The 25,143-nt window shown below is 42.6% G+C and overlaps 1 protein-coding gene across 1 annotated transcript in view; it reads left to right on the top strand.

Moving 5' to 3' along the window:
- Window positions 1-25,143, top strand: part of EPHA3 (EPH receptor A3) — a 297,851-nt gene that overhangs the window by 253,955 nt on the left and 18,753 nt on the right. The window contains exons 12-14 of the mRNA XM_077807293.1: window positions 2,756-2,817; window positions 11,821-12,030; window positions 22,930-23,079. Coding sequence (XP_077663419.1) covers window positions 2,756-2,817; window positions 11,821-12,030; window positions 22,930-23,079 — 422 coding nt within the window. The remainder of the gene's footprint in view (window positions 1-2,755; window positions 2,818-11,820; window positions 12,031-22,929; window positions 23,080-25,143) is intronic.

Here is a 25,143-nt window from a genome sequence, read left to right as displayed (position 1 = left end):
TGCCCTTCCAGTGTGACCTTAAACAAGTCACTTGGCCTTGCTGTGCCTCTGCCCCCGTCTGTCTGGATATAATAGCACTGCTCTACCTCACATGGGTCCCAGAAAGAAGATGAGCACCACTGGGATCAAAGCAACTGCCCATTGAAATGTCATGAAGATGACCCCCCGTACAATTGAGTCGGTCACAGGATACATAGACACAGATGATATTAAATTAACAGAACAGTGACTTTTGTCTAGAAACGTCACTATATTATCTTTTTTTTTATTCGTCTCTCTTTAATATGTGAAATTCCACATAAGTCCCCATTTTTGATGCAAAAAGAATGGTTTTACAAAGGTCAAATTGTAGTACACACTGAATTTTCCCTGAGCAACTTTGAGGGATATTTACTGCCAGCTGTACTGTACATTGTATCCACTGGGGAAATAATCATTTTTTTTATAAACTACTGAAAGTGTATCTTAGTAAGGCTTACAATTTGGGGTGCAGGGTATCAAATACGCTTGTATATAAACAGAGAAACATATGCAAAATTTAAAGACAATTTTAAAAGGAGATCATATACATGACTCCATTTTGTGGGTTCAGCTACAGTATCAGAAGTTGTGGATGAGTCAGAGGTTAAGGGATGGGTGGAGAAAAAAAACAGGGTAGGGTCAGGAAAACTTCAGGAGGTGGGATTCATTTGTGTGGCACCCTCTTACCAGACAAGCCATGAAGAGCAGCAAGATAAGGCAGAAGGAGCCTGCCTGAAATAAGAGTTCTGGCCAGAAAAGCAAGGTCTCAGTGCTATGGAAGTTGTGCAGCTGCAGATCTACATACATGCTTCTGAGAGGATTTTGGGGCAAGTTAGTGGGGTATCATCAGCCATGTTGCCAATTCTCAGGATTTTGTCCCAGGTCTTGCGAAATTTGGTGTTTTTTCTTAAAGCCTAAGATTCTGGAGTCAATTTATTAGATGAGAATCTTAGCTTTCATTTTTTTTAAAAAAAAGGTTCTACCCTTGTTTTGACAGAGAAAAGTTTGGTAGTGTGACCTGAGTGTACCCTAATGGTTCAGAAACCAGAAGGCAAATAGAAAGAACCCATTTTTAAAAAAATAATCTTATGATTTTTAAGCCAATCTCAGGTGTTTTTGAGGCCTGACTCATGATTTTTGAATGCTTGCATTAGTAAGTACTTCATCTTACTTGAGAGTGAATTGTTTTGTTTGTTTTTCATGTCAAGAAACTCAGTGTCTGCTCATAATGCTGGTTAGCTTAGGCCACAGTTGAGCAAGGTACTTATGCACATGCCTATCTTTGAGCACAAAATAGTCTCATTGAAGCTAATGGGAATACTCTCAGACTTTGAATTAACCATATGCTTAATTACCTTGCTAAATACACACCCTAGTGCTCTGTTTATGGTAATTGTTAGTTATCTCATGTGTCGTACTCCTTAGACTCAAACTGTATCTCCATGTGTAAAGGGTAACGATGTAAAGGATATCATTTAACGATGGTTTTGGCAGTAGAACAAGGGCTTTTCGAGCATATTGTAAATGGCTTATTTTAACGAGGTAGGAACGCGTTGTGCATAAAGTGCATTGCCTAGATAAATTGTGCGCTGGTGTGATACCCTTATTAATAATTAAAACTCTTGAATGTATTATAGTCTGATCCATGTCTTGATTGCTGCATTGTTTGCTCTATAGAAGACACTCTAAGAAACAGGGGAAAGGGGGATTCCCCTAAGAGGCTTCGTGGGTTGCTCAGTGGATTAGTGGCTTTTGGGTTCCCAGGTCATAATTCAGACCAGAGCTGACCAGAGAACCTTCAAATGATGTGCTCTGGAAGAGGACATCAGCATGAGCATGGGGTTGTTTCTTTGCAGAGTACCCTGCTGCAACATAAAGTCGACATATAGGTCCAGATTCTCAACTACATCCAAGCTCACTTCAATGCAGAGGGAGATGTATCAGAGAGCTGGTTGTGGCTCCCTGATCCTAAGCTGCCCAGCCCTGGCGCAAATTAGAGTTATAGGGAGCAACTCTAATTTACATCAATGGCAGATGGGTCAAAGTGGAGCTCCACTGTGGCCTTCACACCCTGCCTTGCCCCACTTCATCCTGATACACCGCAGGGAGGTCGGGGGAGTTGGTGCAGGAGTCTGTTCATTGTCAGAGAGTTTCCATGCACAGGGGGAATTTTCCATTCTTCTCCTGTCACTTTATGACTTTGCTGATCAGAGAATCCACCCTATCGTAAATAGGGCAAAAGATATCATAGCCAGTGTGTTATCAGAGAGAATGTTAAAACACAGAATAGGGACACTGAATGGGAGCACCACTAATGTTCTGTTTTGTGTATGTTCCTTTACCACACTCACTACCATGTGAGCACCTAATATGGGCTCTGCATCACTGGGTGTGACTGTGGTGTAGTGATAATGCAAGGCAGAAATACCAATCCTTATTTCTTTATACATGAACTGTTACAAATCAAATGGGTCTAGACTGAGCCCTGTTACAAGTGGGTGCATTTCTGCTGGCTTCAATGGAGTTGCATTTACTGTTTATGAGTGCTGTATTTGTCTCATGAACCTCCTTTCTTTGTGTTTCTTCTTCGATTCTTTTTAAAAGTAAAACAAACTGTATTTAGAGGAAAAAACATTTGGAAGCAAATTTCTTAAATACACAAACCATTTTTCATGTATTGTGAATTTTGTATTTCTCTTTAAATGCTTACTTGGTGCTTTTAATGTATTTTCAGGTAAACCGGTTATGATTGTTACTGAGTATATGGAGAATGGCTCTTTGGACAGCTTCCTCCGAGTAAGTACAAGGTTGATGGCACAATGTTGATCTTGTCCTGTCATCAATTTGTCTTTGCTATTGCTTTACTCTCAGTCACCATGAACTCTTGTCCCATGTTGTATCTTTCATTGTTTCTTTTATTTTGGGGTGTGTTGTGTGCTCACAAAGGCATCTAGAAATCTGGTATTCTGTTTTGACCCTTTACAATCAGATTTGTTTGGGGATTTATTGAAGAAAGCAGAAACGTTATTTAGTACATTCCAGCTTTGGGAAAAGAATGATTCACTAGCAATTACAACCGTAAATTGTTTTTATGAGGACTAAATTAATAGCTTTAATGCACTGATGCTTGCTGATATTGGTAGGTAGCCTATACATCATACCAAGCTCTATCCAAATAATGGTAAACTGTTAAGTTGAGCCAAGAGTTTAAATGCAAGATGTTTAGAGAATAACCTCTCACCATGAGGTGTAGAAATTTTGTGTTGCCAAGCTCTGTTAGCACATCCTCTTTCCCCACTCCTGCAATGTTTTGCTTATTTTATTCTTCTTTCCTTTTAAAGCTGGTAATGGGCCTAACAAAACCTGAATGCTCCCCGTGTTACCAAGATTTACACAAGGCAAAACAACTAGTGTGCCAGAAGTAAACTCTCTCCTGGGGAGAAGCACCAGTTTTATTTTCATTTGTTAGGGTGACCTCAACTCTGACTACAGACCTTGCCTTGATTCTGTCATGGTTGAATGACACTATCCCTCAAATTCATAACAGTGAAATAGACATTGAACCCCAAAAGGAGATATATTATCAGCTCTTGTTTCTGTATATACTGTATATGTTACGGTGTCTGCTGAAGCATATGAAATGCATATAAATATTGTATATACTATCTATCTCAAATTGTATACCTTGAATAAAACTTTGGTCATTCAAGACTGCAAGACCAATGATTGCTCTGATATATACACACATGCTGATTCAAGTATTTGTTACATATAATTCAGTGATTTTAGTCTGCTGTGTTGTTCAGTGTTCCACACTATTCCCTGAAAACCTAATCCAAAACCTGTTTAAGTCGATGGCAGGATTCCCACTCAGCTTCAGTGGGCTTTAGATAATGCCCTGAATGAAAAGCAAAGTTCTGTCAGAAATCATAATATGCACTCACGTGATTACAGACTGTGTAACAATACAAATTGTGACAAATTCCTCCTCTACCTTGGTGGGTCTTGCACTTATTGGCGGATTTGCTCGCTTTGGAGCTTCACGGCAGCCCTCAGTTTGGCCGTTTTCATGAACCCACAGTCCAGGTCAACTCCTCCTGTGCCTGACCAGGAGTTGGGAGGTTTGGGGGGAACCTGGGCCCACCCTCTACTCCGGGTTCCAGCCCAGGGCCCTGTGGAATGCAGCTGTCTAGAGTGCCTCCCACTGGAACAGCTGTGCGACAGCTACAACTCTCTGGGCTACTTCCCCATGACTTCCTCCCAACACCTTCTTTATCCTCACCATAGGACCTTCTGCCTGGTGTCTGATAATGCTTGTACTCCTCAGTCTTCCAACAGTCCGCATTCTCACTCTCAGCTCCTAGCGCCTCTTGCTCCCAGCTCCTTACATGTGCACCACAAACTGAAGTGAGCTCCTTTTTAAACCCAGGTGCCCTGATTAGCCTGCCTTAATTGATTCTAGCAGCTTCTTGATTGGCTGCAGGTGTTCTAATCAGTCTGTCTGTCTTAATTGTCTCCAGAAGGTTCCTGATTGTTCTGGAACCTTCCCTGTTACCTTACCCAGGGAAAAGGGACCTACTTAACCTGGGGCTAATATATCTGCCTTCAGCCATCTGGCCCGACCCTGTCACATATCCCCCCCTCTGCTCAACACTGTGGGATTGGGCAACTTGGGACATCAGGCAGTGTTTTCATGACAAGCCATCTGCATTGCCATGGTGGCTTCCAGCCCGGTGTTGTATGGTGAATTGGAAAGATTGTAGGGACAGGAACCATCTGGTCACCCTTGCGTTCTTCTCTTTATTTCGCTGCATCCACTGGAGGGGTGCCTGGTCGGTCACAAGGATAAACCGTCGTCCCAGAAGGTAATAACATAGTGTTTCCATGGCCCATTTCACAGCTAGGCACTCTCTTTCAGCCACAGCATACTTCTGCTCTCTCTGGAGGAGTTTCCTGCTGAGGTAGAGATTGGGTGTTCTTCATCTCCGACCATCTGCGATAGGACAGCTCCCAATCATACTTCAGATGCATCTGTTTGTAAAATGAATTCTTTGTTGAAGAAACTATAAGCACGGGGTTACTGCAGAGGGCTGTCCGTAGATCCATGAATGCTTTCTCTGCGGCATCTGTCCACTTCACCATGTCTGGAACCCGGGCTTTTATCAGGTCTGTCAGGGGACTCGCTCTGGTAGCAAAATGGAGAATAAATCATCGGTAGTACCCCACCACACCCAGGAATGCCCGGACTTGCTTTTTCCGATTTGGCCGGGGACAATTTTGGATAGCCTCTAGTTTGTTTAGTTGGAACTTGACCATGCCCCTTCCTACAATGTAGCCAAGGTATTTAGCCTCGGCTAGCCCTATAGCACACTTGGCTGGGATGGCTGTGAGTCCAGCCCGTCTTAGCGTGTTCAGAACCGCTTCCACCTTTCCTAAGTGGGTTTCCCAGTTGGGGGTGTAAATAATCACATCATCCAGGTATGCTGCTGCATAACTGGTATGGGGCTGTAGGAGCTTGTCCATAAGACGCTGGAAGGTGGCAGGTGCCCCATGCAGTCCAAAAGGAAGAACAGTATATTGAAACAGACCCTCTGATGTAGAGAGTGCCATCTTTTCTTTCGCATCTTTGGCAAGGGGAATCTGCCAGTATCCCTTTGTTAAATCAAGGGTGGTCAAAAATTGGGCATTGCCCAGGCAGTCAACTAACTCATCGATACGGGGTATGGGGTATGCATCAAATTTGGATATCTCATTCAGCTGGTGAAAGTCATTACAAAACCTAGTGGTGCCATCAGGTTTGGGCACCAACACAATCGGGCTTGACCACTGACTGTGGGACTCTTCGATGACTCCCAGCTCCAACATCCTTTTTACCTCTGCCTTGATCTCCTCCCTTTTTGCCGCTGGGACCCGATAGGGCCTTAAAGTTACCTTTGCCCCAAGATCTGTGATAATGTGGTGATATGCTTTGGTGGTCCGACCTGGTTTGATTGAAAACACATCCTGGTATCAGTTGATCATCTCAGTTACCACCTCCTTCTGGTTTGGTGTCAGATCAGTGGATATCCTGATCTACTCCTGCATGTTATTTCCCTGGAGCGGGGTCTCTTGGGACACTACACACACCTCTCGTTGGTGCCAAGGCTTTAAGAGGTTAATGTGATAAATTTGTCCTTGTTTCTGGCGTCCTGGCTGCCGCACCTTGTAGATTACTTTCCCCACGGGTTCAACCACCTCATAGGGCCCCTGCCATTGGCCAAAAGCTTGCTTTCTGCCGTGTGTACCACCACCATCACCCGATCCCCTGGTTGGAATTGTCAGACTTTTGTCTGGCAATTGTAATGGGTTCGCTGGGCCTCCTGCGCCTTTTCCAAATGTTCCCATACAATAGCGGTGACCCAGGCTATCCATTCTCACATCTGCAACACATGGTCAATTATATTTCTCCCCTCATTGAGTTCCTCTTCCCAGATTTCTTTTGCAATATATAGTATGCCACGGGGGTGGTGTCCGTATAATAATTCAAAGGGGGAAAACCCAGTTGAGGCCTGAGGTACTCCCAGATTGCAACCATAAGGTAGGGTAGTAGGGTGTCCCAATCCTTCCCGTCTCGACTTACCACTTTCCTTATCGTTGCCTTGAGGGTTCGGTTAAACCTTTCTACCAGCCCATCGGTCTGCGGATGATAGACTGAAGTTCTCAGGGTATGTATATGGAGCAGCGTACAGAGGTCCTTCATTAGCTTCGACATAAATGGGGTACCTTGGTCTGTTAATATCTCCTTTGGTAGTCTCACTTGGGCAAAGATCCCCACCAACTCTTTAGCCATCGTTTTAGAGGCCATGTTCCGCAGGGGGATGGCTTCTGGGTAGCGAGTAGCATAATCTAGAATGACAAGTATATATTGGTGGCCCCGGGCTGTCTTCTCCAGGGATCCCACTAGATCCATTTCTCTTCGCTCAAAGGGGACCTCTATGATGAGAAGGGGTACTAAAGGTGCCCTCAAGTGGGGACGGGGACTGTGCAGCTGACAGTCCGGGCAGGACGCACAGTACCTCCGCACTTCTTCATGTACTCCGGGCCAGAAGAATCGTCGCAGGACCCATGCCAGGGTCTTCTCTACCCCCAAATGCCCCCCAAAAAGATGACTACGGACCAGACTTAATACAGCATTCTGGTGTTTTTGAGATACTAGGATCTGCTGTACCTTCTGCCCCTGTACTGCTGCAACCCGGTATAAGAGATCCTTCTTCATTATGAAGTAGGGTCCTGGTCCCTGGGTTTTCCCTTCCACGGGGACCCCATCTATTTCGGTCACCTCCTTCCTAATGTTGTCGTACCTTGGGTCTTCAGCCTGGTCCCATCCAAAATTTCCTGTCTCGGGGCTAATCTGCCCGAGATCTAGGGGGCCAATCTCTGTTACCTCTACTGGTTCAGAGGCGTTAGGGTGTGGGTCAGACTCGGGTGCTTCTCCCTCCTGGGTGGCCTCCTTTTCAGCTGCTCAGGTCCGCCTACCTGCGAAAGCTACCCTCTGACTTTGGGCCAGTATTCGGGTTCCCAAGGCCTTAGCTGCCCTTCTTTCCCTTTTCGTCTTTCTACGCTGTCTGGGAGTGGAGAATAAATCTGGGGATATTTCAGAGAAGGTTGGGGGTTGACAATCTACTGTGGATGCCTCACTACTTTCAGGGCTTCCCCCTTTCTCCAATTCCCCTACCAGGAGTAAGTCTCCAAACCCTGGGAAGTCCCTCCATATGAGCACTGGGTATGGGAGTTTAGGGACTACACCTGCTGCTACCTCAGTAGCCCACAGCAGCTGACTACACTTCACGGGCTTCCCTGAGACAAGCACGATAGCACTCCCCAAATCAACCAGTGCTGTGGTCTCTACCCCATTTAGCTTCACTGGTCTAGTGTACATATGCGGGGTTAGTGAGACCCCCACAAGGTGGATTAGAGAGCATGGGTCTGCCCAGTTCCCCAGGTTGCACTGCATAGGCTCCTCGGCATTGGGACACTGTGCAGCTATGTGTCTCCACTCCCCACAGGCGTAACATCTGTATGGAGCCCTAGGCATTCCCCAGTCTCTTGGTTTGGGTAGTCTAACATCACGATCCTCTTCCCCCTCAGTGCTCCGACTCTTTGTGGCTTCTGGTGGGCCTTCAGCCCCTCTCTTTTTCCATCTGGGCTCTCCTGGTGGCCCAGTCACCTGAGCTCTAGTGCTTGGTGCTGCTAGGTTAACCCGGGGTGCTTCTTCCTTAACTGGTTGGGTCAGCTCCCTCGCCGTCCTTCGCCTCTCTACCAGCGCAACAACTTCATCGTAGGTGGAGGGTTTGTTCTGCCTTACCCAGGCGCAAAGGTCTGGCGGTAGTCCTCTCATGTACCGGTCGATGACCAGAACCTCTAGTATCTCCTCCGGACTCCAGGACTCAGTTCATAACCACTTTCATGCGAGATGGATGAGGTCATATAATTGGGACCGCGGGGTTTTGTTTTCCTGGTACCTCCACTCATGATATCGCTGGGCCCGCACTGCGGTCGTTACCCGAGATCTGGTCAGGATCTCTGCTTTCGGCTGCGGGTAGTCTGCCGGAGCCTCTTCAGGCAAATCATAGTAGGCCTTCTGGGCCTCCCCACACAGGAATGGAGCAAGGATCGGGGCCAAGCCTCCCACAGGGCTGTCCTCTCAAAGGCCAGGAGGTATGCCTCTACATCATCCTCCAGCGTCATTTTCTGCAGCCAGTTGCTGGCCCACATGATCTGCGTCCCATCGTGGCCGCGGTTCAGCTCTGTAAGTTTACCAGTTCCCGCAACATAGCCTGGTCCATCAGTAGGTGATTAGTCTCTTGCTGCAGCCGCACTGCCTCCTGTTGGCGGCTGCCTGGACACGAGTAGCCTCGTGCTGGGCAGCCATGGCTTGTATCAGTGCCCGCACTACCTCCTCCATTATGGTGAAAAAAAATAAAAATAGACCACCTTCCCTTTTTTTTTTCTCTTCCAAACACCCTCCTTCTTCCGCCGCGCTGTGGACACCAGACTCCACTTCCGACACCAGTTGTGACAAAGTTCCTGCTTTACCTTGGTGGGTCTTGCGCTTATTGGTGGATTTGCTCGCCTTGGAGCTTCACGGCAGCCCTCAGCTTGGCCGTTTTTCTGAACCCACAGTCCAGGTTGACTCCTCCTGTGTCTGACCAGGAGTTGGGAGGATTTGGGGGGAACCTGGGCCCGCCCTCTACTCCGGGTTCCAGTCCAGGGCCCTGTGGAATGCGACTGTCTAGAGTGCCTCCTGGAACAGCTGTGCAACAGCTACAACTCTCTGGGCTACTTCCCCATGGCCTCCTCCCAACACCTTCTTTATCCTCACCGTAGGACCTTCTGCCTGGTGTCTGATAATGCTTGTACTCCTCAGTCCTCCAACAGTCCATGTTCTCACTCTCAGCTCCTAGTGCCTCTTGCTCCCAGCTCCTCACACGCACACCACAAACTGAAGTGAGCTCCTTTTTAAAACCCAGGTGCCCTGATTAGCCTGCCTTAATTGATTCTAGCAGCTTCTTGATTAGAACATGTGCAGCCAATCAGTCTGTCTGTCTTAATTGTCTCCAGAAGGTTCCTGATTTTTCTGGAACCTTCCCTGTTACCTTAGCCAGGAAAAAGGGACCTGCATAACCTGTGGCTAATATATCTGCCTTCTATTACTCTCCTGCAGCCATGTGGCCCGACCTTGTCACAATACCCATAAAGTGGCAATGTTAAAGCTGCAAAGGAAAGACGATGGTGGGGCTGCACCTATGTACACAGCTAAATTAGCTGTGTGGTCAACTCCTTAATCCCTTGAATCACTCTGAACTGTCTCGGACCAGTTTTGAAACATTTCAGGAAAGCACAGGGATCCTCCTGTACCTGTATTCCTCACCAAAATATCAGTTTAGCCTAATATTTGCACAGAAAATATTATCCAGCCAGTTCTAGTGCCATACATTAATATCCATTTTCTCTCTTTTTTCAAATGCAGACTTTGTAATAGTGACCTCTTTGTGTACATTATATCATCATACCACTTCCCTCATGTTCCTTTGCACTGCACATCAAATTTAAACTTCTTGTCTTTGCTTTCGGGGCCCTGCATCACACAATCCCAGCTACATCTTCAGCCTGATCTCTCCCTGCATTCTTATCCATGCTGTCTGCTCCACCAGCAACACTGGTCTTCATAACTTGTGTCTCTTTTTTTCACAAGCATCTATCAGTGTCTTCCTCCATGCTGCCCCTTTATGCCAAACACAGTTTAGCAAGACTCCACCCTCAACTCATTCCAGTCCCTCCTAAAAACTCTGCCCCTACAAAAAATGCTTTTCCTGCAAAACTTAAATTAAACAAAAAGCTTGAATCACTTATACAAATTCTAGCCTATAGAGAGTACCTGTACAATCTTATTTCTAATAATACTTGTCCTTGTTCCCATCCCTGAGGTATGTTATATGCTCGTTTGCCTGCATGGTCCATTATTGATAATGCGAACTCTTCAGAGCAGAGACCTATTTTGTGTTCTCTGTGCAATGGCTAGCAATCTATAGGTCACTATAAAATGATAAATAATGTAGACTGCCTACTATTCAAACCCTGACTGGCCAAATACACCATGTCCTACCTTATTTACATAATGCAGTTTAACCGGTTCATTGGTACACTGTATTTCAGATATAATGTATTGATTTTTATTTGCTAATTTATTGATTGAAATTTGTATTTTTAATTTATCAAGTCATCAAAGTTAAGGCAAGTTTCATGCAAATGCATCCTTTCCAACCATGATCTCACTCTGAAAGTGAATGCCAATAGGCTTTTCAAACACTTGACTGCCACTTCAGTGCCAGCTCTGCCATATGTTCAGCTAATGTTTAGACAGCCAATATTGTCCCTTAAGAACAATGGTCAAAAGTAAAACTTATGCCCCTGTCTTTCAATCGGGTTCATGTGGTCTTGCCCATGTGTGAGTGAAGAGTCCCATTTATATAATAAGCCTCCGCATGGGGCACAGGAGGCCCCACGCACTGATGTGACTGCAGGAGTGGGGGTTTAATGTATTTGAAAGCTGATCACTGAATACATTTTATTTCTGGTCATATGTCGATTCACATAGCAAGATGGAAGCAATATTGTAATTAGCAAAACACATGAGCAAGAGCTTGGAGGCTGAAAACCTTTGCCTGTTGATAGCCAAATTATGAATGCATGCATATATTGGTTTTCAGCCTAAGAACAGTGACATAGTGATTTTGATTCTGAGGCTGAGGACAATTTTGGAGAACAAATTTAAATTTGGATGGCATTTAGCAATTTCTGAGTCAGATAAGCATTTGCAATTTTTAAAATTGCTTCTCTATCCGTATAACTTATACGATTGCGCCGTCTGAGGCAGGGATTGTCCTAACAGACGGATCAGTGCGAATTCTGTGTTTAACTCCCATCGGCTGCCTTAAAAATCCTAGCTCAGTGAATGCATACAGTTTAGATTTATCTGACATTTGCACCTATCTTATATTTGGAAAATTGAAATACAGGTGGGAGTAAAAGCAGGAACAGCAAAATTTTATCTGAACTTAAAGCCTGTCCATTGTTTGCCTCCAGTTGATTAAGAGATTACTCTCCTTTAGTCACAGCATTTTCATGGATGCTTTTTATCTTGGGTCTCTGTCTTGCAAGTCCTCCACATGCAGAACTCCCAGCAACTTCAATGGAAAATCTGTGCATGGCGAACTTGTACAATCAGTCTCTTAATCATGCATTCTGTATGTTTTGCAGAAACATGATGCTCAGTTCACAGTCATCCAGCTAGTGGGCATGCTTCGAGGGATAGCATCTGGTATGAAGTACTTGTCAGATATGGGTTATGTCCATCGTGACCTAGCTGCACGTAACATCCTCATCAATAGTAATCTGGTGTGCAAAGTCTCGGATTTTGGCCTCTCGCGCGTATTGGAGGATGACCCAGAAGCTGCTTACACAACCAGGGTGAGTTCATATGTTTATGCCTTTCTTAATTATAGCTATAAAACTGGGGTGCTGGAAGTGCAGCCTGAGGCCACATATGACCTCAAGACCATATGACCTCAAGACTCCTAAACTGGGGCACATGGACCATCCTGTCCTGTGGAGCTTAGGAAAATCTGATCAATAGCTGGTTAAACTTGCTGGTGAGCTCACTGCAGTCAATTCCTACACATTTGTCAAGGAAGATACAAGTATAAAATTATAGCTCTGCATTTATAGTTGGTGGAAAATCATTCTGTGGATACGTTCTCTTACGGGGGCAAGTAGAGTACATATACTGCACACCCCCCTCGCATGGGTATAAACAGCAGTGTGAACAGCAAAGCACTGTTTAGATGAGTAAAGACATGCCGGAACCTTAGGGTACATATCTTATATGGCTCTCTCCTCACCCAAGCAGTGCCTCCCCCATTTACACTGTTATTTTTAGCAGTGTGGTGGTCTGGTGCCTCTCCATGGCTGGAGCCTTTCCCCACCACAGCAATGAAAGGCTCTGGCAAAGGGGAGGCAGCAGGGAATGGTACAGCAGATTGTCCTTTAATGCAGATGATTGTATAGCAAACATTACATGTTATTTTTACCTTAACAGAGTTAGGTCATCAAAGAAACAATACATGTTTATTAAATGCTAGAAAATGAGACTTCAGCGGGACAGCTTAGAAGGCAGTTAACTGGACATGAATGACTTTCTTCTGTTCACACTTATATTAGTTAACAACAGAAGTAACTCTATTGAAATCAATTAAGCTACAACAGTATGTGAAAGCATAGTGAGAGGAGACTCAAACCCAAAGCTTTCCATCTGTGGTTTGCCACCGAAAAACTGTTAGAGACAAACTGGTAGTTCATTACTAGAATTGGTCAAAATTTTGCAGAAATGTAGAAGTTTATCTGTTTGCATCGTACAGGGTCTGGAAAGGACCTACTTTTCTTCCCTCTCCCTTCCCACAAGAATTTTCAATTTTGAAAAGCCAAAAAATGTTCAGGTGGGTGGGGAATCAATTTAATGTAAAACAAGAGAATAGGGAAAAAAGAAAACAACAAGGCTGGGAGGGAGGGAGAGTGCGACCAAAAAGGAATGGAAAGAAGAAACAAGAAAAAAAGGAACATCCAAAACATTAAAACATAATTTTAAGAAATACTATACAAATATTTTCCAAAATGTTCATTTTTTAAAAAGCTAATTTTTGGACCAGCTCTATTCATGACCATCTGATGGTCCTGGGGGTAGGGAGGGTTTATGTGAAATCAAGCACATTTAGCCACTGTGGTGGGGCTTGTGTGAATCAGGTCCCTCAGTGGTGACTATTCTAAGTGATCACTTCCAAGTATGGTTGTTGCACTGCAGGATTCCTCCCCTTCCCTGCATAATTTGTATGCTCACCAGCTGGAGTGAGAGAACCTTCACCTGGCCTTAGCAAGGTGGGTGAAAAGGAACAGGAAGGGAAAAGAGATTCTCTCAAGAGCAGGAGAAGGGAACTTTTCCCCAACCCTCTACTCCCAGCTTAGGTATGACCAGATATGGGAGCTCACCAGAGCCAGGAGACCCCAAGGAGTGGAGTGCCTCTTGTCTGCCTTCTTGATTGCACTCTGCCTGAAGAGGCACAGAGATGAGACTCTCTGCTACTCCTTCTTTTGTTTTGGTAAAGGTGGAGTGGAGCATGCCAAAGAATTCATGCCATGGACCCAGGGCTGAGGAAAGCCTGGGCCTTTTCCATTTTCCATGCTCAAGTCTTAAAGGGGCAGGGCAATAATTTTCCTTTGGCCATTTTTTCATTATTTTGGAGCCTGCTGCTACTGCCTGAGGCAAACGACATGATGGCCTCTTTAAGACCTAAGAAACTTGTGACTCCCTGGTATGCTGGAACAAAAAGGTGCCTGGGGAGAAATAGCTGTGCATCAGACAGTATAGCAAAAGGCTTAAAAAGGAAGTGGAGTTCATTGAAGATGAATCGTGTGTGCTGAAGTGTGTGAGTTGCAGGTTCCCTGAGTCGGAAATACAGAGAAGAGATTTATGTGATACTGGAATTTCTGGTCTATGCAGGAATCTGATGTTCCAATGGTAGTGCTGAAGTCTTCTTTTCTGCCTACACTCCATCTCCTTTCTATGTCTCTCTGCTTATTTACATTTAGATAAAGAAATCAGATGTGAAGAAACCATTTTGCAAAGCTCATGTGCTCATGTGTGTTTGATAAACCCCATCTGCCATTTATGGCACACACACAAACTACTGCAGGAAGTTACCAACATGATTAGAATCTCTTAATACAATCTAGACCACATCAAATTTCGTTCACAGGATAAATGGGAGACTGTATAGACATCCTTTGAAATGGCATCAGAAAGCATGCTCCAGAGGTGGGGAAGTCACTTTGTTCACCATTAAGACATCACTGTTTAGCTCTGAGATTGTTTAGATCCTCATTTGATTTCCCTGCTACGATAATCCAGAGGGCCTGTGCTGCTACTTTAAATTCATATGGGTGAAAGGGGGGGCAGCTGGATTGGTGGTTGTCACAAAAGTTTGGTGATAAGATAAAGGAGTTTCAAAGCTCCGGGCTGCCAGTACAAATCCAGTCCAGGTCAGTAAGGACCACACGTTACCATTGTGTGATGACCGTTCTAGGTGAAATGAGTTGGTGGTTGCCCTCTGGAAGGTGCGAGTGCCATTTGTTACAAAAGCCACCATTTACTTTTGTCTCTAGCTGGCATTCTTGCTGGCTGTCTCAGCAGAGAGGGCAGTGATTGAACAGGCATGTGTATAAAAGCTATCTTCACACATCTACAAAGTGTGGGTAACACTTTCAAAAGTGTCTAGATTCCATTTCAAAAAAGTGATCTAGGCACTTAAGTCTCACTTGGTCGCTTTTGAAAATTTTACCCTGAGTCCTTCTCAGTTCTGTTTCAGGCTCATTAGCAAAGAGAAGGAAAGTTTGCACTGCTGATGCCTTGTTATTTAGCTAAACAGAAGACTGTTTCCTAGACTGTTAATCCCAAGAGATTTCACAGCCACTAAATTCATATGAAGGAAAAAAAGGGACCAAGTTTTAAAATAATGGAATAGTCCCATAGAGTTTAACACATTTACCAGCTAAAGGGAGGGGTACTAGTTACTCAGAAGCTTTCTGAAATTGACTAAAGAAATCAAAGCTGTAACCGTATTTCCAAATGTTCACTTTCAGATAGTGAAATAAGATATCTTCAGTGGCTTTGTTGTTTGATAATCCAGGCCCCAGTCCTGCAAAGAGAACTCATCCAGGCAGAGCCCCTGTGCACGTACAGACCCTCTGTGCAGAGCCCCAGTCACTTGGCATACACTTGTGCCATTCTTTGCTCAGGAGCAGGGCCTTCATATCTACATTTCCATTAGGAATATAATTCTACAGTCTTTATAAATAAGTAATCAGTAATACTCATGCTGTTCTGCAAGTCCTCTGAAGCCCAATGTAAAGATCACACTTGCATAAGGGCCATAGTTGTGCTTCTCAGATACATAATATTTATGTACTGTAAACTAGTGACTACTTTAGACCACTATTTAAATGCACATTGAGGCACATCACCAGTGTGCCTGACATTTAATTGAAGAACGCAGTCCAATTAACTCTTAGTCGCTCTCTCTTCAGTCATAGTTCTAAATCCTGCCCTGTGTTGTGTGGGTGCCTTGGAGGGTGAGACCATAGGAAGCCCCTCTTGCTCTATCCCACCTCCCCTAAGCATTTACATAGTTACAGGGTAGGATTGTCACCTACCACTCAAGAGGACACTACCTCATGGGTTATGTCCATTAATGCACAAGGGGAATCACATTCTGCTAGTTAAGGGAATTGGTCAGGCCTCCAGCAGCCACTGTGAGCCATCCTGTCCTGTACCAGCCAGATGGCTCTTGGACTTACCTCATGCCCAATACAACACTGATTCTCCTGTCATGTGACCCTATAGAATATGGGTCTGGATTTTGCCCTTTAATTTTTGCTGCCAAATTCTTCTAACCCGTTTGTTAAAATCTGTTTCTCTTGATTCCTTTCTTCCCAGGCACTTGGTCAAGTGTCCATGACTTTCACTTTCTAACTGATTATAAATAAAAATATGAGATTGGGATACGTAGGCCTGGAAGCAGCTGCTGTGTGTTGGAGTAGCAGACGCACTCGAAATAAATTGAAGTCTTTGTTTAGTTTCAGCAGATTTATGCTTCACAGTTCAGATACAGTAAGAATCACAACTCTCTTCGACAGCAAACAAAACCTTCAATTACTACCGACACTTTTGCTCCAGCACACAACAGCAGCTCTCAGACCTAGATAGCCCTGGCTACTGATTTGCTACAACCAAGGTCTGTAGCTGCTGTTTCTGCAACTATCACCTACTCCCTCCTTGCATTTGGGTGAAAGTTCTCTTTTCCCTTTGTTTGAAAGTATCTCACATTTTTACCTTTTTGTGAGGCACTTACACAGGTGATGAAACGAGAGGTGACTGACATTGATTTGCTTATATCTACTGTACTTAGCGTAGACTTTCCCAGGGTTTTTTCTGGGAAAGTGACCCAAGTGAATTATATGAGAGAGTGGAAGAGCCATAGTTTGGGACACATTCTGGAGGGTGTTATATTTTGTACATTGGTCTTAATTTGTATGTCTTGTCAGTCAATGAATGTTTGCACAGTCTCTCTGAACTTCAAGTGGGTGTATTTTAAAAAAAAAATCTAAGAAATAAATTTAGTGTCGCAGTTGAAAGCCACTGTAGTGGGCTAGGCAGAAGGGAAAAATAGAGAGAATAAATAACATAAAATAATATACATTTTTAGGTAATCAGCTCCAAGTGTGTTACAAAGACATTTTCTTACACTATGCAGTGTGCCGTAGCGCTGTAACATTATATATTCAATTCACTAGCTATAGTAGCATTCAGCCATTTGAATTAGCTGAGCTTGTGCTTTTCATTTTTTCTTCATATAATCATATAAAGCATATTAATAAGCCTGTGGCTTTGTTTGAGGCTAGGGTCATGATTAGGAACGGGTGCAGAGCTTCTGCATTATGTTACTACGAGTGGATCTGGTGGGTTACCCTCAGTATTTTTATATTTTTAATTTCCATCAGTATGATAATGTCAAACTCACACTGACATAGCAGGAAACTAAGAGCCCCTGGTCTTAAAATGTTGCCAGATTCTAAAGTAATGACATACTCCCATACACATGTAACTGTCACGTGACTCAGACACTGTCTGACATGACATTATTCTGCATGCCTGGACAGGTCCCCACAACAGCCCTTTGTTTTCTCTTGGTTACTTTGTTTTATGCCGTGTTGGCCAAATCAATGCTCCGCTATCAGTGCTTAAGCTGGGGTACACCCATTTCACAATCCTGGGGTTCAGCTTCACATCTTTCTTTAAAAAATAAAGAAAGAGGAGGATGCAGGGGCAAAAAGAGTCTAGCTTGCTATTTTTTCCCTAGTTACACTTAAAAAGAAACGGTGCTGAAAGTGTACATAATGGTTTCTTGTCTTCAGAAAATAAATGGAAAAAAGGACACAAATAGGTAACAGTACACATGCATGTACATACTTATACACTTGATTACACCTTTTTTTTTTGGCATGCACTGGTGGGTCTCTGTGGGCATGACATTCGCATGCAGATTTCTGTAGGCATAACTATAGGTCCTCATTCTGAAATTTGGTTCTATGGATTCCGGTTTGCCCACTTGCTTTTAATTTTAAAGAACAGTAGCCCAGCAATATTAGCCAGGGTTTTGCCTGCGTTTATGGAAGGGGCTTTGAGATGTAAGAAGCCCCATCTTTGGCAAATGCCCATTTATGTTTCACAGCCTAATAGAAAATGTTTGATTTAGTCTATTGTGTGATTAACCGTAAGTTATATGACGTCTTTGCTATGGGTAAGTCATAAAAACGAACCAGATGTGTTCTGTTGGTGTTCATGTAAACTCCAGCTCAGACAAGCATTTCTTACAGAGAAAGAAGATGGAGGAAAAAAGATTCTCCTACTTGAGCAATCACTAAGTGCTCTCTTTCAGTTTATTGGCTTTTAAAACTAGAGTAGCTTGTATAGTTTATTCAAAAAATGGATGAGTGCATAAAAATTCCAAGTTCAGTTTGCTACAATTAATGGGACTGTTTTATTAGTTATTTAAAATATGTGGAAATATGTGAAAATGTTGCACCAGTTTTAAGAAAAAATCCTTAGTTTTTGGTGCTGAAATTATAGTCTGATAAGCAGGACCCATTCAATGTCAGTGGATACTTGTAGCTAAAATAGCTAAAACACCTTGCTAAAAGCTTTGGTTTCACTCACATTTATGAAAGCCTTCTTCCATCTCTCAGTAGAAGTATTTCCCAGGAACACTGCATAAACTCATATTTGATTTTCAATTCTGGTTGCTTGGGTTCTATAATCTGATTTTTAGAAAATTCTAGTCACATATGAGAGATTCTGTTTGATTTTAAAATATTACTTTTGAAAAAAAAATTAAATGTTTTCTGTGGAATTTAGATCTAAAATGGCTCAGTTTTCTCAAAATGTTGAACTTTAAATGTTTTAAACTAGCTTTCCAGTTTTATTTTCTACTGTTTTCCTTTTTTTTTAATACATTAATTAAATTTTAGACTCTTACTCTTTTGCATGAATTCGTAGTTCTGCGGTGAAGGCTGACAAATGTGCTGTTGCTTTTGACTTGAAATTAGTGCCAGAATTTCCTGCCATATACTGTGCTGACTGAATAATAGCTTCCATACAACATGCAGTTGAAATATTTCACTTTGTAGTATTACGGGTCCTAGTCCGATCTGGTTATGAAAATGGTGTATTGTATCCCTTGCTTTTAAGTTATGTAGATTTATTATGCTTCTTATATACTTGTACCTCTATAAACCTATCAGGTATTGTGATAGGGGAGCAGAGGAGTTGTATGTTTCTCAGAAGTAACTCATATATCCCAAGATCTGAGGGTGAAATCTTGGGACCATTGAAATCAGTGGTCCCAGGATTTCACCCCCCAATGCATAGATGAATGCCTTCAGTATCATGAACAGAGCTATGGTAGACACGTAGGAGAGAAAAAAAGCTCTTCACTTTCAATGAAATTTAACTTTGCGTAGATAGGCACACATTCTTCATAAAATCAATGAAAATGTGCATAAAAAAAGAACTTCTGATGTTTTACCGAATTTGTCTTTCACGTAATAATTTCTAGAACACTGGAGACTAATGCCACTATTTTTATTAATTAAATAATTTTTCCCTTTAAGATGATGTCAGGTAAGGACTTTGTGCTTCCCCTCCATGAAGGGCTTTCCTTTCAATCAGAGACTAATTTTTGGCCCTTGACATCTGGTGACTTCTACAAGATCCAGTCAGAATGGTCTTGATTTTAGACTTGTACTGTAAGTTATATTTTATTGTTATTTCCCATGTTCCTGGGATGCCTACATTTTATCTACACGTATGTGTCAGCCAGTCTCTTCCTTTTCTAAACATTTTCAGAAGCTGAAGCTAGTTGGGGTGGAAAGCACTTAGGGCTGTATGGGAGTCAGATCCAAATTTGCATTTATTCCCTTGCATTGTGGTGTTAGAAATTGGCACCCACTTTCTCTTGGAGAGAGTAAAATTGTATTTTGCAACCATTTTAATCTCACTTTGTTCTTGGCTCTTAATTCAAGATTGGCCATGACCAGGTCAGCTCCTAAATCAGTTCCAGGAATTCAGACTTTTGGTGTGTCAGCTCTTGAAGGCTCTCATTTGACATCATCTTAAGAGGAATAAATAGGCTATTACCTGCATGTAAGAAAAATAACATCATTATTTTCCTAAAATAAACAGAATGTTATATTAAATAGCAGGTATTAAACGGGAATACTCAGTATCTGAAGGCAGTTGATGTTTGCACTGAGTTGCTTATTCATGGAATGGGCAAAGAGCAGAGATGGCTATGCTGATTCTTTTGGATCTGGCCAGGGTATTTAGTACCATTGGCCACAACATGGTATTTACATGTCTGTAAACCTGGTGGTTTAGCTGGAGTCGTGCTTGGGTAGATCAATTATTTTTCCTTGGAGAGGACCCAGAGGCTAGTAGCAGACTGTTGTTCATCTGCTCAAGTCCTTTGTCATGTGGTGTACTGCAAGTGTATATTCTGCCTGCCCTCTATTCATTGTGTAGATGAAACTAGTAGGGGACAATGTGAGAGACTCTGGGTTGTAGTGCTGTAAGTGCTGTAATGCTGAAGATGCTTAGCTCTCTGTCTCAATTTCTCCCAAATCAGATGGTGCAATCACTTGGCTTTCCTGGTTAGATTGGTGAGCTGGGAACACCTGGATGAATCGCCAGAAGTGATATCTGAATCCTCTCTTGAGGGAGTTTGTCCCGTGTTTTTCACACAGGTTCACAATATAGGATCCACTGCTGTTTTAGAAAGCAGAATAGTTGCTTTTTCCCTATCTTTGCTTAGCTAGGAAGTTGCAACTTTTCCTATCGAAGCAAAGCTCAACAGTTATCTGTTATCAGTTATCTATGTTGTCTCCTAGCTACAAACTGCAAAGTGCCTATCCTTGAGGATCTCTTAGAAAATTCACTTAAACGCAGAATTCTGCTGCCAACATACTCATTGGTGTTTCATGCTGGCAACACATTACATCTGTGTTCCAGAGACTGAAGTGGGTACATATTCATTTCCAGATGTAGTTCAAAGCTTGTGTTTGATCTATAAACGTCCTTTGTAGTTTAGGTCCCAGGTAGCATAAAGGTAATTTTACCCTGACAGTTGAAAGCAGCTGGGACATGTAAGGAGACAGTCCCTAGAATTGTACTTCTGAAGACTGGACAGACTCAGTGTAAGGCCCTTGCTTCTCAAATCACTTTCCCCTTCCACTGACAGAACCCAGTCATGTGATATGGTTTATTGTTTACTCAGGCTGTTTCTGAGCTGGTGAGATGAACAGGAGGGTTTCAGTCGAGAGACTTTTCAGAGTTGGAGTGTATATGGGTGTGGGTGTGTTTTGTACCTTTAGGTTACAGCTCTTCTATTCGCATTTACTTGTTTATTGTGTGACTCTGGAGAGACTGCTATAGACAAATTGTATGCTTAAAAATAAATACATATAATAGAAACAGTGGGATGAAGCAGTGGGTTTGGTGATTAACACTCTTGGATTCAGGAAAGTTGGGTTTAATCATCAGTTCTGCCACAGACTCACTGTGTGACGTTGGGCATGTATGAAAAGAGGACAGTATTATTCCTCTTCCTCAGAGAGGTATTAAGACCATACATTTCTAAATGTTTGTGTGGCTCTCTAATGCTATAGCAGTGAGGGCTGTGGGAAAAACCTACAAATACAAAGCATTTTACTCAGTGTGAGTAGGGAACATCTCATATTGGGTGTTGAGTCTGAAAGAGGAAGACTGTTCTGGGAAGTGGCTTCAAAAACTGCCCTTTACTTGTTTGGGGTTTTATTTACAGTGATGGGGGGACAGCAAAAGGGACTAAACCCACCCAATTTTGAGTGATTCATGTGACATGAAGGTTGGTGTAATGGTTAGGGCATGAGCCATTGGCTCAGGAGAACCAGGTCCACCACAGACTTCCTGTCCCTGCGGAGGTCTGTTCCCCAACTCTTAAATGATGATAATAGCCCTTCCCTGCCTCACAGGGCTGTTTTGGGATCAATGCATTACAAATTGCGAGACACTTAGATTATACAGTAATGGAAGTTCCTATATAGATATCGTTTGAGCTGAAGCCTGAGCTGGATCTTTCACCAGTGCTACATATACTATACATCCCTGGTGTTGGAACCTACTTAAACCTGTCATTGTATTCTGCATTCAATTATATTCATTTCTGAATTATTTTATGCCAAAGTTTTATTTTACTGTGTAATATGGGCTTCTTTTCTCATGCATGACCCCAAATCATAGACTTACAGATTTCTGTAAAAGCTGGCGCCTTTGGAAAGTGACTCAGTCTCTTCCCTCTAGTTCTCGTGTTGCAGAAACGCAGCCTGAGGCTCCTTGCGTGCATTTTGTTAATTTGGTTTATGGCATGAAACAGTGGCCTCAATCAGGGAGAGATGTTCCCCATAACAACAGGTCTAATTTTAACAGTAGTTTTTCTTCTCTTCCAAGTTTAAATCATTTAATGATGGCTCTTCTCATGACAGTAAAAATGTCTTAGGCCAGATTCTCGCCTGTACAAAGGGGTGCAAACAAAGTAGTTGTCCCCTGACTCTAAGAGTTGATCGATGCTAGCCCTAACCCCAGCATTAGTCTAATTATGCCCCTTCATGTGATCCACGTGGATCTTATGCAAGCAGAGGATTGGCGTTAGTGAAGGAGAGCTGCATCACTTCCCCTCCCTCCCCCAAAACATGAGAGTGGGGCAGGGAGCGTAGGAGTCAATTCTGCCAGTTTTACACTAACAGGAAGCTCATCTGCACTGGCTATTTTGGGACATGATCTGGACCCTTTGCATCATTTGGACAGCATAAAGGGGTTGGAGCATAATTGAGGAGCTGACCTCTGACATATTATTGCTTCTCCACCTGAATTCAGTGAGACTGGCTCATCAACCCTTTCTTTAAGTGTAAATAAATAAATTGATGATTTGATTTATATAGAAAAAATATATACACGTAGAGCTTCAGAAAAGTTTTGTGATACAATATAATGCACTGTGTGTTACATAAACCATTGTGTATAAGAAATGGCCTGCTTCCGTGGCAAATGGTAATAGAATTTTGTAGCTTAAGGTATTTACTAATCCATATGATAAACATGGCTTCAGGTAACAAAACCTATGCAGATGTACATGTGTTACAATAATGAAAAGATTTTTCTGCTTCCAGGGGGGGAAGATTCCAATCCGATGGACATCGCCAGAAGCCATTGCATACCGCAAGTTCACATCAGCCAGTGATGCATGGAGCTATGGGATTGTCCTCTGGGAGGTTATGTCCTATGGAGAGAGACCCTACTGGGAGATGTCCAATCAGGACGTGAGTATATTGTAGTCCTGAGTTATGTTCTCAAATAAAGAATCAAGCTGCGAGAGGAAGTGGAGCATAATGAAGCCAGGTGGCTCCTAGTTTTTGACACTGACATTGAATAAGATGTAAAAAGGAAAGTTTCCAAGTCTCCCTGCTTATAGAAAAGACCTGTAGAATTTAAATGAAAACGACAATCTTTCTAAAAGGTTTTTGGACCATGATGTAGAATGTAACAGAGAATTATATTCGTGGTGTGATATTCTAAAAGATGATTTTAAAAAAATCTACAGGAAAGATGTCATGTTCTTTTACACTCCAAGGGTTTTTAGAGCCATTTTAATTGAACCAGGCTAAATGTCTGTAGATCCCTTTTGGTTCCATCTCTATAACAGTCTGTATATATTTTTTTCCATAAAGGTTGAATGCACACAGTAAGTTGTTATTGGAACCCGTGAATAAGATAATGGAAGCATTTGTACTAAGACTTGAATTAAACAAAAATTCTTCTGGAGGCAGTCAACAGCTAACATGGGGAGATAGTTTCATTTGTTTAGAAGACCTTTAATGTGGAGTTATGTTTATGTAACGTCAGTAAACTATACAGGTCTGCCATTCTTTTTCAGTTTAATTAATGCATCTCTGCTAACATATGTGTTTTGTTAGAGGGATAGCATTTCCCAAAGTAAAATTATTATTAAAAAAAAACCCAAAAAACCTATCGTGTTGTTTCTCTTGCTTTATTCCACATCAGTCAATTATAACCCACAAATTTTGGATAGAAGTAAAACTATAGCTTTCTGTCACAAAAGGGGTGGGCATAGATTTTCAGAAGATTTTCTATACCCAATTTTTAACACTAAACAAACAAAGGAGCAGAAATGGCAGCTCGAATCAGGCAGCAGAGAATTTTCTTTCCTGCTTTGCCTACAAATGTGAATATAAATACAAAAAAATCACTCAAAAAACAAAACTGTCCCTTTTAACTAAGGACTCTTGGCTATATCTCAAACTTGAGCAGAAAACTGTATTCTTTTTAACTGGGTGCGATAATGTGTCTGCTATTGGTCAGGATTAATTAATTACATTTAGATTGTAGTGGGATGCCTTCCACAATAGCTGTTCATATTAAAATGAAATACAGGGCAAGTGTATGTGTGTGCTTTTTTCACAACAGGGCTACTTATACCACATAAAGTGTTTCTAGCTGACTCCTGTCTCAAACCAGTTTTCACTGCTTTGGAAACTAGCAATCCTGAAAACACAAATGCTAGTGTAATATCCCCTATATCATCTTCTAGTTTGGATATGTAATTTGTAACTCATTATGCAAAATCTATTCTCTGGAGTGGTAAGGAGGATTGTAACACCAGGAAAGAAAGAAAATGGTAGCATATACAAAAATCTTATAAAATTTTAGATGCAGGGCTAAATTTTACATCTAGTCTCTGATTTCAATGAGGTTAGGCCTAGGCAAACAAGATAATTTGACCTGCACTGTACAGTAGAAGGTATGAAGTTGTCATATTAGCAACCTGCTGCCAAAATGAGATCTATTATGAGCTAAAGACTATGTGGTATCCTCTCTTCAAGGATTCCCATACTCAGAATTTCCATTGGGATGTAGGTGAGGTATCCTATTGATTACAATGGGAGTTCAGCTGTGCATAGAGGAAAGCATATGGCACTAAAGATACCTAAATGGTGGCTGTGATGGTTTAGATAACAGAACCCCCACCCCCTGCTGGGGATGCCAACTGATATGCCAAGACTACTTCTGCCCCTGCTTTCCCTGCCAGCTTGGGACTCCAGCACCCTGTCTTGCTGAGCCAGACACGCCAGTCTGCTCCAACACAGATGCAGGGTACATGCCCCAAAGCTGCAGACTTAACTGAAAGCAACTTAAGAAGTGTTCCTGTCTTTAACACTCAGCTACCCAACTCCCAATAGGATCCAAACCCCAAATAAATCCCTTTTACCTTGTATAAAGCGTATATGGGGTAAACTCATAAATTGTTCGCCCTCTATAACACCGATAGAGAGATATGCGCAACTGTTTGCCCCCCACGCAGGTAT

This window comes from Eretmochelys imbricata, chromosome 1, assembly GCF_965152235.1.
Source record: "Eretmochelys imbricata isolate rEreImb1 chromosome 1, rEreImb1.hap1, whole genome shotgun sequence".
In the NCBI taxonomy this organism is placed as follows: Eukaryota; Metazoa; Chordata; order Testudines; family Cheloniidae; genus Eretmochelys; species Eretmochelys imbricata.
The sequence above is the reverse complement of the archived record's forward strand: the minus strand, read 5'-3'. Positions and strand labels throughout refer to the sequence as shown.